Source organism: Strix aluco, chromosome 13 (genome assembly GCF_031877795.1).
Source record: "Strix aluco isolate bStrAlu1 chromosome 13, bStrAlu1.hap1, whole genome shotgun sequence".
Lineage (NCBI taxonomy): Eukaryota > Metazoa > Chordata > Aves > Strigiformes > Strigidae > Strix > Strix aluco.
This window is the reverse complement of record NC_133943.1, coordinates 20,122,492-20,134,599: the sequence shown is the minus strand read 5'-3', so window position 1 is coordinate 20,134,599 and position 12,108 is coordinate 20,122,492. Positions and strand designations below refer to the sequence as shown.

Below are 12,108 nucleotides of genomic sequence, written 5' to 3'. Positions count from 1 at the left end.
ATCAGTTGGGGGTTGTTTGCCCCCAAATGGCTGAGTCTCTCATTGAATGTACGTCAGCATGCGTCCCTGCATAGCTGCGCCCACACACTGTAGTGTGGCCTTCAAACAACAGCATTTCTCAGGGCTTATGCATCCTTGCCCTCCCTCAGAGTCCTGGTGCAGGAGCTTGCTGCAGTTGCTGTTGCTTGATGGATATCCCTCCTCTTGCTTGATGGCATCCCTCCTGGACGTGGCCTTTCCCCAGTACTCTGGGGGTCCACAGTTTTCTTTGGGGTGCTGGGTACTGCATGGCACGGGTTGTTCCTTGCCTATGGGAGGGCTGAGCATGGCTTGCGCTGCTGCTGAGGCACGCGGCACGCATGTGCTCTGGTGTCAGGGTGCTCCTGAGCGCACCTTGCCGAAAGAGCTGCTTTGGGGCAGGGCGGGGAGTCCAGGGTCCTGTTCCTGCTGGGAGATGGAGCTAGCCTCTAGTGCCTCCCAGCCTGCCTGTGGTGGTGGCAGCTTTCTTGGCTCACTTCCAGGCTGAGATCGTGGATGCCCATCCAGAGCTGAGAGGACCCTGTGTCCCCCCATGCACAGCCCTGCAGCTGGCAGACTACCACTGGGGCTGGGGCTCAGTCCCTCGCTGCCCTCCCGGTCCCCGGGCTGCCAGCACAAAGGCACTCTTTCTTTATCTTTTTCTCCCTTTTATTGTCCTTCCCGGGGCATGTTCCCTGCCCTTCTCCCGCTTCTTCCCTGGCGAACTGGCAAAGGTTGCCTCAAGCTCCAGTGCCCTCCCTGATTAGCTGCTGCCAGGAAGGGAAGCACGACTGCAGCTTTAATTAAATGATAAGGGCAGAGCCCCGGAAGTGGGGAGATAAGTGCAGCGGTGTCTGCCACCACACTTGCCCAGGCTCTTTCTAATTAGCTTTGAGAAGCTCTAGAGAGGAAGATTAACCCTTGGAGGGAAGCTGGCTGGAGTGGTGGGCTGCAGCAGACAGAGGGTGCTGAGGCCAGCCCTAGAGGTGGGGGGCTGCAATTCACCTGGAAGCATGTGTGGGATGTGGGATGGAGGGGACCCCTCCATGCACTCCTCCTGAGCTCCGTGCCTGAGCAGAGGAGCTGGGTCAGAGAGGATTAGACCCCTGCCTTTCGCAGGCTCAGGCACAAGGTAAAGCTCAAGGATTAGCCACTCAGGTTCCTTCTGTAAGAAGCATTTTCTGCTTTAACACATTCTCTGCCTGGCACCTGTGGGGTGACCTGGGGCATGTGGGGTGCTGCCCTTGCCCCCCCATTGCTGCCCAAAGGCTTTCAGTGCAAGCCCCAGCCTCTGGAGCAGTGGCAGGAGCACAGGGCACAGCCATGGGACAGGTCCCTAGTCCCGTCCAGAAGCCATATGATGTGTCTCAGTGATGGTCTGAGAGGGGAGGAGGGAGATGGGGCAAGAAGACCACTTTATGTCAGCAACCCATAATAATATGGACCAGGAACTTCCCAGGACCTGGTGCCACAAGGGCCGCAACCTCGGCTCTCCTGCCGTAGATGCAGCAGACCCCAGCTGGAGATCTCTGGAGGGCTGGGCAAACGCACCTCAGCTGTAGGCACCCTGTAGCTCAGCTGGCGTGTAGCCAGAGCTCTCACTGGCAGGGGTGGCCTGGCCCCTTCTGGTCACCCCCTCCCATCGGCTGGCAGCACATCTGCACCCAGGGCATGACAGGAAGCTCTGGGCCACTCATCCACGTGTTCCTGGGGACCCCGTGTCTGGACAGGGGGACAGGTCAGCCCCATAGACCCAGGCTGGGACCCCCACTGGGAGAGACTGGGAGGAATCTTATGCATGGGAGGCATCTGCAAAGACAAGGTGAGGATGTGGAAGGAGCAATTGTGTAGGTATTTGGGTAGCAGGAATGTGCATACAAGGCATGCATGAGCTGACAGCCCCTGGGGATAGCAGGTGGTGTTTGGCTTTGTATTTACATAACCGTCATTAGCCCTTGCAAGAGAGGACTCAAAAGCCAGAAGAGCCTTGTGCTCTGACCTGCCCCTCCTCTTTGGGCAGGAGGGGAAGAAAGGCTGCTGCTCTGCTGGCCACAACTTGTTAAGACCTTTGTGCACTCCTGAAGGTACTACAGGAGATGTTACTCACCTGGGCTGGATATTGCAGGAGCAAATAATGAGACTGGGAAGATGGTTTGGTTATTGCATGGTTTGGTTTGGTTATTGCGTGACTCCTTGACCTTTCTGGTGGTGAATGTCTGTTGTCTGTAGGTGTCATGAGAAGTTCTTGGTTGGCCAGAGGACAGTGTTTAGATATTATAGGAACTGGGATTTCATTTTGGAGCTAGACTTACTGTGTTTTATGCAATGCGGGTGAAGAGGATTGCCCAGTAATGCTCATTACTTGACTTTGTTTTCAGTGGCTTGAAGTTTTGGCAAACTTTAGCTGCAAGGACACAATTTTTCATAGTGGACATGTGCCACTTATCAAATATTTTGAAAAGTGGCAGTGAAATCTGTCCAGATATTTCACTTCCGAAAGGAGGTAGGAAAGGAAATTGTCAGGTTTTTTTCTCAGTAGTAAAGCAATCCCCCTACTCTCCAGACCCAGGCTTTAGAGAGGTAATTTTCTGTGATCTCTTGACCCTTTCATTGTACCTTTCCCAGTTTCTGCAGCTTGTGGGGTAGAGTTTCACTGGCAAAGCCTCTTCTTCCTGAAAAGCTTGTTATATCTCCCAGGTGGTTCTGTCCTCTCCCCTGGAGGCACAAAGGGACCCTAGGGAAAATATTTTCCACCAGAGCATAATTCTGGTCTGCATCATGAGGCAGACTTTCATGAAACGAATTAAGACTTCATGAACAATCCTAATTTTGGCATTTCCTAACCTTTGAACCCCGTAATCCTATTAAGGTAGTTCTTAACATAATTATTCAGTAATTTAATGTATTAATTCCGCTTTTTATAGTGCAGCGAAGGTTGAAGCCCCACTGTGCCAGGGTAGGAGATCATGTAAGTGGCACCACAAGCACAGAATCTGTTATAGGGGGATTGAATTTGTTTTGCTGGATATCTCAGGGATTGCAGGGAAGCCAGGGGGCAGATAGTGCTTTTGGGAGTCTTGTGGGTGCCGTAGCCTGTTGCTGAGCCCTGTGAGCTCTGCCTGGTCCCTGCAGGAACACGGTCAGTGGCCAGAGCCATCTGTCTGGGTGCCTCTGCTGCTGGCACAGGGTCCGGATCACCTCCCGTTGCTGTGACGATGTGACCGTGGGATGCCTGTGCTTCCCAGTCAGTCTGCCACTGTCGCACAGCCGCCTGCAGTTTGCAGGCATAACAGCACTGGGAAGGTGGTCCCTCAAGCTCCAGCTACAGCGAGCAGGGGAGAACATGTCCTCTGGGAGTCTGGGCTCATGCCCTCGCTGCCAACCAAGTGGTTTAGCACTACCTGTGCTGGTTGAGGCTGAGGCTGGTGGGGGCATCTGTCCACATTAATTACATGCTGGTTCTGCTGTGATACCCTGGGCAGGATCTGGGAAGTCCTTTGCTTTGATGCAGTTAGTGTGTGCTGTTGCAATATACTCCAGAGGCCATGGTTTGATCCGCACGTGCATCTGGGGGCTGACAGGCCATTAACTTTGGAGCAAGCTGTCTGTACTGGTGTTTAGATACTATTGTTTAGCATGAGGGGAGAGATGCTCAGTGCTGTAGGGTCTGGGGGAGATGACTGTGCACGTTATATCTCTTGACTCTAGTGCCTAGGAGAAATCCATCTGTGTGCTGGCATCAGTCTGAGAATCTTCCTCAGTATTTATTGTAAGAGCGGGTGTTACTCATTATTGCCCTGAGAGCTGTAGGTGTGGCGTTGAACTGCAGTAACCACCTTTATGGGCAGTGTCGGGTCGATCTCAGATACCAGAAGCCATCTGTCTGCGTGCTGTAGTGACGGTGTTAAGTTTGGAAAGCCATCTGTCTGGGTGTTGTAGTGCTAGAATTGGTCCCCAAAGCCGTCTGTCTGGGTGTTGTAGTGCTAGGAATGGTCCTGCAAACCGTCTGCCTGGGTGTTGTAGGGATGATGTTAGCTCAGTCTAGGAAAAACAGGGGCTGACGTGGACTGCAAGGAGCTCTCCATTTGTGTTTTCATCTTCCGATATTTCTGTACTCATTGATCTCTGGAGCATTGCTGTGGAAATGGGCAGCAGTCCAGCAGCCTTCCCCAAGGCCTGGAAAGTGAAATTGGTGTTGTGCTTGTGCTGCTCTGGAGGTAGAGGGCTCTGGTCACGTCCAAGTGTGATGTGGGAATCAGAAGCCAGAAAGGAGATGGACTGAGGAGCTGCAGAAGGTGAGCTTGCTGCTCTGGTGCCCTGTGTCCAGAGGGTGGGCATTCCCTGATGGGGATAACGCACTGGCTGTGCCCACCTCATCTGGGGACCTTGAATGGGGACCTTGTGCCTGGGCTTTGCAAAGGAGATCATGGCTCCACAGCTACCTACAGCACAGCTCCCCTCTCCCAAAAGCCTCTGCAAGGGGAAGATGTGTTGGGAAGGAGCGTTTGGGCTCCTGTACACTAAAGAAAGCTCACGCTGAGCTGGCCAGGAGGGCAGAGGCTGTTGAGCATCTCCTGCTGACAGTGTGGGGAGACTCCTCCAGGCTGCTGGGTTGGGCATGCTGCTGTGGGGGAAAGGCATGGAGAGGGGTAAGTCAAGGTAAGCAGTGCTGGATGTAAAGTCATGAAGAAAGGAATAGAATAGAATAGAATAGAATAGAATAGAATAGAATAGAATAGAATAGAATAGAATAGAATAGAATAGAATAGAATAGAAGTAGCAACGGGGCTGCCAGTATAAGAAAACAGTATAACAATGGGATGTTGGGGCACACTATCCATATAGCTGTACTGTTAGGGTGCAGTGAAGAGGGAACAGCCCATGAAGCAATGGTGCCTGGAGGAAGCAGCACTGCAGGGGAGTGGTATCTGGAGGGAACAGCACTGTAAAACATGGTACCTGGAGGAAATGGCACCATTAGAGCAGCAGTGCCTGAAGGGAAGACAGCAGTGGGGGGAGGCAATGCCTGGAGGGAGCAACAGCACAGAACACCGCGCCTGGAGGACGTGGCACTGTGGGGGACCAGTACCTGTAGGCAGTAGCGTTGTGGGGGAATGGTGCTTCCCGGGAATGGCGCTGCAGGAGAATGGCACCTGTAGAGAGCAACGCTGCGGGAGAGTGGTACATTCGGTGAGTGCGCCGGGGGGGACGGTACCTGTGGCGGACAGCGCTGCAGGGGAACGATACCTGTAGGTAGTTGCGCTGTAGGGGAGTAGTACCTATAGGGAACAGTGCCATGGGACAATGTACCTGTCAGCAGTACCGAGGTAGTGGAGTGGTGCCTGTAGGGAACAGCGCTGTAGGCAATGCTACCTGTAGGTGTAAGCACTCCAGGGAGTGGTACCTGGAGGGAGCAATGGTGCAGGGGAATGGCACCAGTAAGCTATGGTGGAGTAGGGGAATGGTGCCTACTCTCAGGAGCTGTGCTGTAGGAAGGGAGTCATTGGAAAGAGCAGCGCTGGAGAGGCTGTTCCCATTGCATAGATGCTGTAGGGGCAGGCAGGGAGGACAGTGCTGCTAGGATATGATATCATGGGAGGTCACCACCATAAGGGATGTCCCAGGAGTGATCTGCAGAGCCCTGAGGGCTTGATGTGGGAGAAGGGGTGTTTCCAGGTACCCACACCAGGGCAATAGAGGTGGTAAAGATGCCTGTACTGGAAACACTGCATCCTTCCCTGGCTGAAAGACAACCATTTTGAAGAAATACCTTGCACCCCAGCCCTCAGTTTGCAGCGTGGGGCGTGCTCCACCCTTCTACCCCCTGACCAGGGCTAGAAGAGGTTCAGTGCTTTTGGGCTCTGAACAGGGGTAGGTGGTTGAAATTACTGTGCTGCCAGGTAGGGAAGATGAATCTTTCTGATCTAACACTTCAGGAAAGCATCCTGTTTTACCTCCAAGCTGCTCTCCCCACACTGTCATATTCCCCATTTCTCTGTACCACTGAACCTCTCCGGTCACTCCTAGCATGTTGCACTCCCCTTCTCCTCCCTTCTGGGCTTCTCTGCATCCTCTGCTGTGCTTTGCTGTGTCACGTCCCCACAGTCCAACTGTCTTCCCTCCCAGAGCTGCTCCACTAAATCCCCTCACCCTCATCTGGCCCCCCGTGCTGTATCATCCCTGCTCACCCAGCACTGCACACCACACAGTGCTGATGTCTGACACGAATGGAAGACAGGGAGAAGCAAAGCAGACCGCGGACATTGCAGTTGATGGCAAAAAAGAAGCGGCTGAGGCTGGCTCTCAGCCTCTGCTTGAAGCTATCTGGCTTGCAGTGGGCGACTGAACCTCTGCACATCTACTGCAGGAGGTGGAAGTGCCTGCTGAATGAGGCTGCTTGCTTTTGTCTCCTGTCTAACAGTACTCAAGTGCGCTGTTGAAATCCCCCACTAAGAGCAATAATACTATTAGAGGAGCCTTTGCAAGTGGCTGCAACAGGATGTGTTCCTGCACTGCATGGGGATATATAGAGAAATAATTAGCAGCGGCACCAATATGTGCCTCCTCCCGGAGGAGACAGCCTGGCACAGTCTCCTTCACAAAGAGCAGAGGTGCCCTGGATGTCAGGAGACGAGAACAGCCACACCAGCATTGAGAACAGAGCCATGGCTCGAGAGAGCTTCCCCTCCTCCAACCAGAACAAGGGCCCAGGGTGCATCTCTGAATGCATCTCAGTGTATAGCCCCAATCGTGCCCCCTTTTCATCTGAAAAGTTCAAAGGGATGCGACTTTTACTACCCCACATTCATTCCTATGCAATGTGCTGAGGCAGCTAACAAGAGGATGCCAGAGAAATGCAAAGCTATAGAAAGGGGTGAGCCAGAAGACTGAGGGCTGTGAATGTGCAAACAACCATGCAATCCTCCTGGCTGTGAAATACAGACTCCTGGCATGGAAATGCTGATAACAGGATGGGCCAGCCCTCCGAAGGAACACAGTGAGAGGGCAAAACTCAGGAAAACACAGCAGCTGCACAGACATAGCTTTTACTTTGCATAGCCAGGATGCCATGGAGGAATGAGATGCTGGAGAGGGCATGGCCATCCTCTTCATCACCTGGGAACTTTGTCAGATTTCAAGAGTTTAGAGTCACAAAACTGCATTCCTGGGGTGGAGGAGGGATCTGAAATCCCGAGCACACCTCGTAAGGTGCAGTGGGCACCTCAACCCTGAGATGAGGTTTGGGCACTGCCTCCTCACCATACTGCAGGGCATCCAGAATCAGCACTTTGTGGGCAGAATTTCCACCAGTGTTTACCCCCAAAGAAAGATTTCTGCTTGTCTGCGGTGGCACATCAAAGTCCCTGAACCACCATCATGTGCTGAGAATTAGGCTGTAGGGTTGTGTTTGCTCTAAATCACAGCTATTCAGGAATTACACCCTGCCCCGTTCCCGGGCTCTTAAAGCAGAGCGGGTTGTGCTCATGGCACATAATACACTTCTTTAGCAGCAGAGCTCCGATGCCAGCATCTCACTGCAAGCGAAGGGACAACGCTGGAAAAAGGCTTTAATGCCAGAAACAGACAATGGAAAAACCAGAATAAAAGACCCTGAACACAGCGTTCCTGCTTGATTCTGTGATTTCTAAGCTGCCATTGGCACAAGGAAATCACCATAGCTTTGTTCACTGGAGAGGTAGCTTTTATTTTGGTCCTGCCAGTACCCTCCATAGACTCAGCAAAGCACCTTCTGCTAGAGCAAGAAGTGATGGCACTCATCCATTCCCCATCCTGGGAGCGCGCCTCTTGAACAGAAGTGAAAGACAGTGTAAAGCAACCTCAAACTGACCAGGCTGGTGGCCAGTGGTGCATCCTGCTGTCCTGAGAGGAAGACCTGGTGGATCATCTAGGACACAGGCTCCAGGCTCTGCTTTGACTCGCAGAGTAGAGATGAAAACTGAGCTGTCTTGCCTCTGGTTTCGTATCTTGCTTTCTATCTGTAGCTAGGAGAACGAAATGAGGCAACTTTCCACATGCTCAGGAAATAGGACAGCTGGTCTGTGGCCAGCCCTGAGAATGACCCTAAAGACATGCACTGGCAAGCTATCCTTTCACACTGGCCTGTGCGGGCATCTTGTCCCTTGTGATGCTTGGGCTCCTGCTTTTGTACCCTGCAGTGTGAGCATGGCTGTCCCCTGCACTCAAGTTCATTTGAGTGTGGCCGTTTGTGGTGTGTGAGCACGTCAGTGCACATCCAGCTGGGCTGTATTTGTGTGTGTGTGTGTGCACAGTGCCATGTGATGCACAGCCCTGGTCCCTCTGTACACAGGGGCTTGAGGTGCCACAGGACAGGTGGCTTCAAGCTTTGCCGCAGGTTCCCATGTGAGTCCTGCAAGGGCCAGCGGGCTCCAGAGAGGCTGGGTTAAGGCTGGAGAAACTAGTGAGAGGTCAGCAGTGGTGGCCAAGCAGCCTCAAGGAGGCTGGAGCAGGGCCAGGAGAGGCCAAGGGACTCCTGAAGGCAGTGGGTACCAGAGGGATGCTGTGGGGCTCAGTGCAGTGTGACGGGGAGGGCTGGCAGAGGCTGAAGGGTCCAGGAGGATCTTAAGGGTGGGTGTGGAGGCTGGGGGCTGTGCAATGATGTGACCCTCTCGTCCTTTTTCTGCTCCTCATTAGAGTCCCCTGAGCGGAGCAGGCTGTGAAGGGGGTCTGCGCTGAGGTATGTCCTTATGGCTTCTGCCAGGATATCAGAGCTTACGTGTGTGCCAGGGGACGGGACACAGGAGGCGGCTCCGAGCACAGGGAACAGCGTGGGTGCCAGAGCCTCCACAGGAACCAGGGGGAAAAACTGGGGTGCCTCAGCCCCCAGAGGAGCTGAGAATCTGGGATACAGTCACTGGGTGTTGTTCTAGGGCAAGATATGCTGATGCACTGGTTTGCTGCTAACTTTGCCCCTTCTTCCACGCCCATCTCTTTAGCTCTCACTTATGACCTTTGTCAAACATTCCTGGCATTGTATGGAGCCTTCTCCTGCAGAAACCTTCCTCACATCCCAGGGCTGTCTGTGTGTGAAAGCTGTGCCAGGGTGATTCGGGGATGCCCTTAACTGGTGGCAGGAGGGACATGCTGACGAGTGCAGAGCCCCAGCACGATGTGAATAGCTCCGGTTTGCTTCTTCCCAGGGCTGAGGGAGTGCCAGCATGTCTGTCCTTTTTTTTGGGAGGAGGGGATTATGGGTACCAGTATGTATCTGGTGGGAGGGGGCATGCCCTGAGCTGGTGAAAGCCCCATATGTCTCAGGTCCCCAGAGCTCATTAGTATCTGCCTCCATCAGTCTGCAGGGCTGTTTGTCAGCAATGCAGTGGAGCGAGCTCCCGGATGGAGAGATGGAGAGGACTTCTGTGTACCAGAAGGGATGTCTGCAAGTCAGAGCAGTCTCAAGGTCATGAGCAGCCCTCCCCTTTCATCTCAGCATTAGCACCAGGCTTGACCTGCAGCAGGTGCTTGTGGTAGTGAGCAGTGATGTGTCCCAGGCAGTGGCAGGGGGCTATGCTGTGCCCCAAGTTGGGGTAGATGGCAAGGAATGACTTGTGTCTGGGATGGCTCTTGGAGGGACACTCACCTCTGCATGGAAATGCCAAATTTCAACCTTTGAAGACTCATGACAGGTACTCCCTGTGTAAAGGATGCATGGCCAAGGCTCAGGAAAGCCTTGTAGTGTCTGGGGTAGAGGGTGGCTGGCATGTGAAGTCACCAGACCATGAACAGGTGTAGCTAGTGGTCAGAGTTTCCAAGCTATGCCAGGAGCAGGGAGCTACTGATGCCCTCAGATACCTGGCTCTCTCAGGGACTGGTGTTTGGTGCACAGAGAGGCTTGGGCACTCCTGGGACAGGGACTTTCGAGTATCAGATATGTCTAGCCTCTCTGGGTTTGCCCATGTGTACTTTGCTGTGCTTGGGTATTTCAGGCTCTGCAAGAGACCAGCCGATGTCTGAGGACTTCTGTCTGGGCTTGGGGTTCCTGCTGATGAGTACCTGCGGAGGCTTGCAGGTGGCCTGGCATGCCTGATGGTAAACAGGGCAGGACTGCCCAAGGATGGTGCTCAGGAAACATGGTTGTACCTCAGGGCAGTGTTAAGGCACTGTGTTTAGGGCAGTTCCCTGTCTCTGCATGGTGAAGCTGTCAGTGCTGGACCAAGGGAGTTCCTGAAGCCTAGCAGGGTCCAGGTGGTGCTCACAGCTGTGCGGTGATGAGTCCAGTGGCAGCCTGTCTCCTGCTGTGAAACCCCTCCTGTGCAATGCTGGTGTCCAAAGAGGGTGGGCTCAGTGAGCTCTGGCCTGTGTTCTGCCTCCCTTTTCTGCACACGCACACACTGCAGGGAGGATGTTTGTCCAGCAGGAGCTGGGGCTGTGAGCTTGGATGGGAGACATCGGCTGCCAGGAGCCTTGGGTTCACCTCCAAGCTCTGCCTTCACTCCCTGGGTGGCCGTGGGTCTGACTCCTTGGGTGGCCATGGGTCCAGCTGTCCCTTCCCACTGTGGAAGGGTGCCGGTAGGACGGAGATGTCCAGGTTCTGGAGCTCGTCCCTGTGCTCCACCCTCATGTCCTGAGCCGGTGGTACGTAGGTGTGCGTAACGATGCTCTCGCTTGCTTCCCTGCAGATCTCCGGCCTCTGCCCGATGTAGCCATGACTGGGACCTGTACCCGGGAGTGCACAGAGTTCGGCCACTCCGATACCTGCTGGATGCCCGGCCAGTCCTCCCCCAGCCGCAGGCCCAAGAACGCCCTCAAACTCTCCACTTTTGTGCCTTACCAAGACAGAGGGAGTCAAGAGCAAGTCGGGAATGGCAGCCCCAGACTCTCAGAAGAGCGCAGCACCAAAATGGCCAACCTCCGCCTGCTCCCCACGTACAGTGCCTTCTCCAATAGTAGCCATGAGCCCTGCAAGGACTCTCCCATGGAGGAAATTCCTCTCACCCAGACCTCGGACTTCCAGCCAGCCACCACCCCCTCGTCCCAGACCACCAAGAGGGAGATATACCTGTGAGGCTGGGCGTGAGGGGCAGGGAGCAGACGTGCTTCTGAGGCCAGCATCCAGAGGAACATTTTAAACTTCAATGCTTTATCGCTCCAGCGGCCGGTTCTCCAGGCAGTGGGCTCTGCGGACAGCAGGGCAGGGCAAGGCAGGGATAAGAGGAGCACCTTTTTAACCCATTGTTTCCTGGGGCCAGGGGGTGGGTGGGAAGGATGAAAGCATCCGAAACCCGATTTCCGAGCACTTGTGGGTGCATGTCTCCGAACTGCTGCGTCGCCGGGGAGGGCTGGGCAGGCTCCTGGTGCGGAGGGCACGGCTGGGGAGAAGGGCTTACGTACCAAAGGTCCACGCAGAGCTGGTGGAGTTCCTGGGGCATAGGACGAGGGGTGTCCCCGCACACGGGGAGCGAGCTGCCTGTCTCTTTGCTGTAGACTCCTGTAAATACGAATCTTAGGAATGACATTCAAGTCCTGCCTGATCGAAACTTTTTATTGTCCTTGAAGCAAAAGACCTTTAAACAAAAACAAAAAACACAAAAAAAAGGAAAAAAAAAAAAAAGAAAACAGAAACAAACCACAGGGAGCAAGTTCCAGCTTTGAATGGTTTGCTGCGTGGAAGAGCCCGCGGGAGCGCAGCGTCCGGCCCACACTCATGTTCTATATTGTAAATAGAGATGTGACCAGTCCCTGAAACAGCAGCTGGGGAGCTGGAGGAGAGGGGCAGTGTCCTAGCCGGACTGTAGGGACATCGCTATTTTTCAGCCTGGATCTCTTTCTGAACGTTGTCACTGTGCCCACAAGCTGCAGGGTCCCTAGGGACTGCCCAGTGCCATAGGCAGGGTCTGCTTTGGGGGGGGGTCCCTGGTGGTGGCCCTGTGCCCAACAGGTGAAGGAGGGATGGGGAAGCCCCCAGTCAAGGGACCGGCTGGGTCCGGAGAAGCCCTCAAGCCGACTCTGCTGGCAGGGAGGTCGTCATCGGCTGTGGCGTCTCAGCCCATCGCCTTGTGCCTCCTCCAGGGCAGGGGATGCCCGTGAGGCCGGCTGTGCCATGCCTTTGAC

The 12,108-nt window shown here is 54.3% G+C and overlaps 1 protein-coding gene across 2 annotated transcripts in view; it reads left to right on the top strand.

Moving 5' to 3' along the window:
* PCDH1 (protocadherin 1) overlaps positions 1–11,624 on the top strand; it is a 53,210-nt gene extending 41,586 nt beyond the window's left edge. The window contains exons 5-6 of one of the 2 annotated variants that reach the window (XM_074838801.1): positions 8,692–8,734; positions 10,677–10,805. In XM_074838801.1, coding sequence (XP_074694902.1) covers positions 8,692–8,717 — 26 coding nt within the window. In that variant the 3' untranslated portion in view covers positions 8,718–8,734; positions 10,677–10,805. Of the gene's footprint in view, positions 1–8,691; positions 8,735–10,676 lie in introns of both variants that reach the window. The other variant, XM_074838799.1, reaches the window with a different exon arrangement.
* The last annotated feature ends 484 nt before the right edge of the window (positions 11,625–12,108 follow it).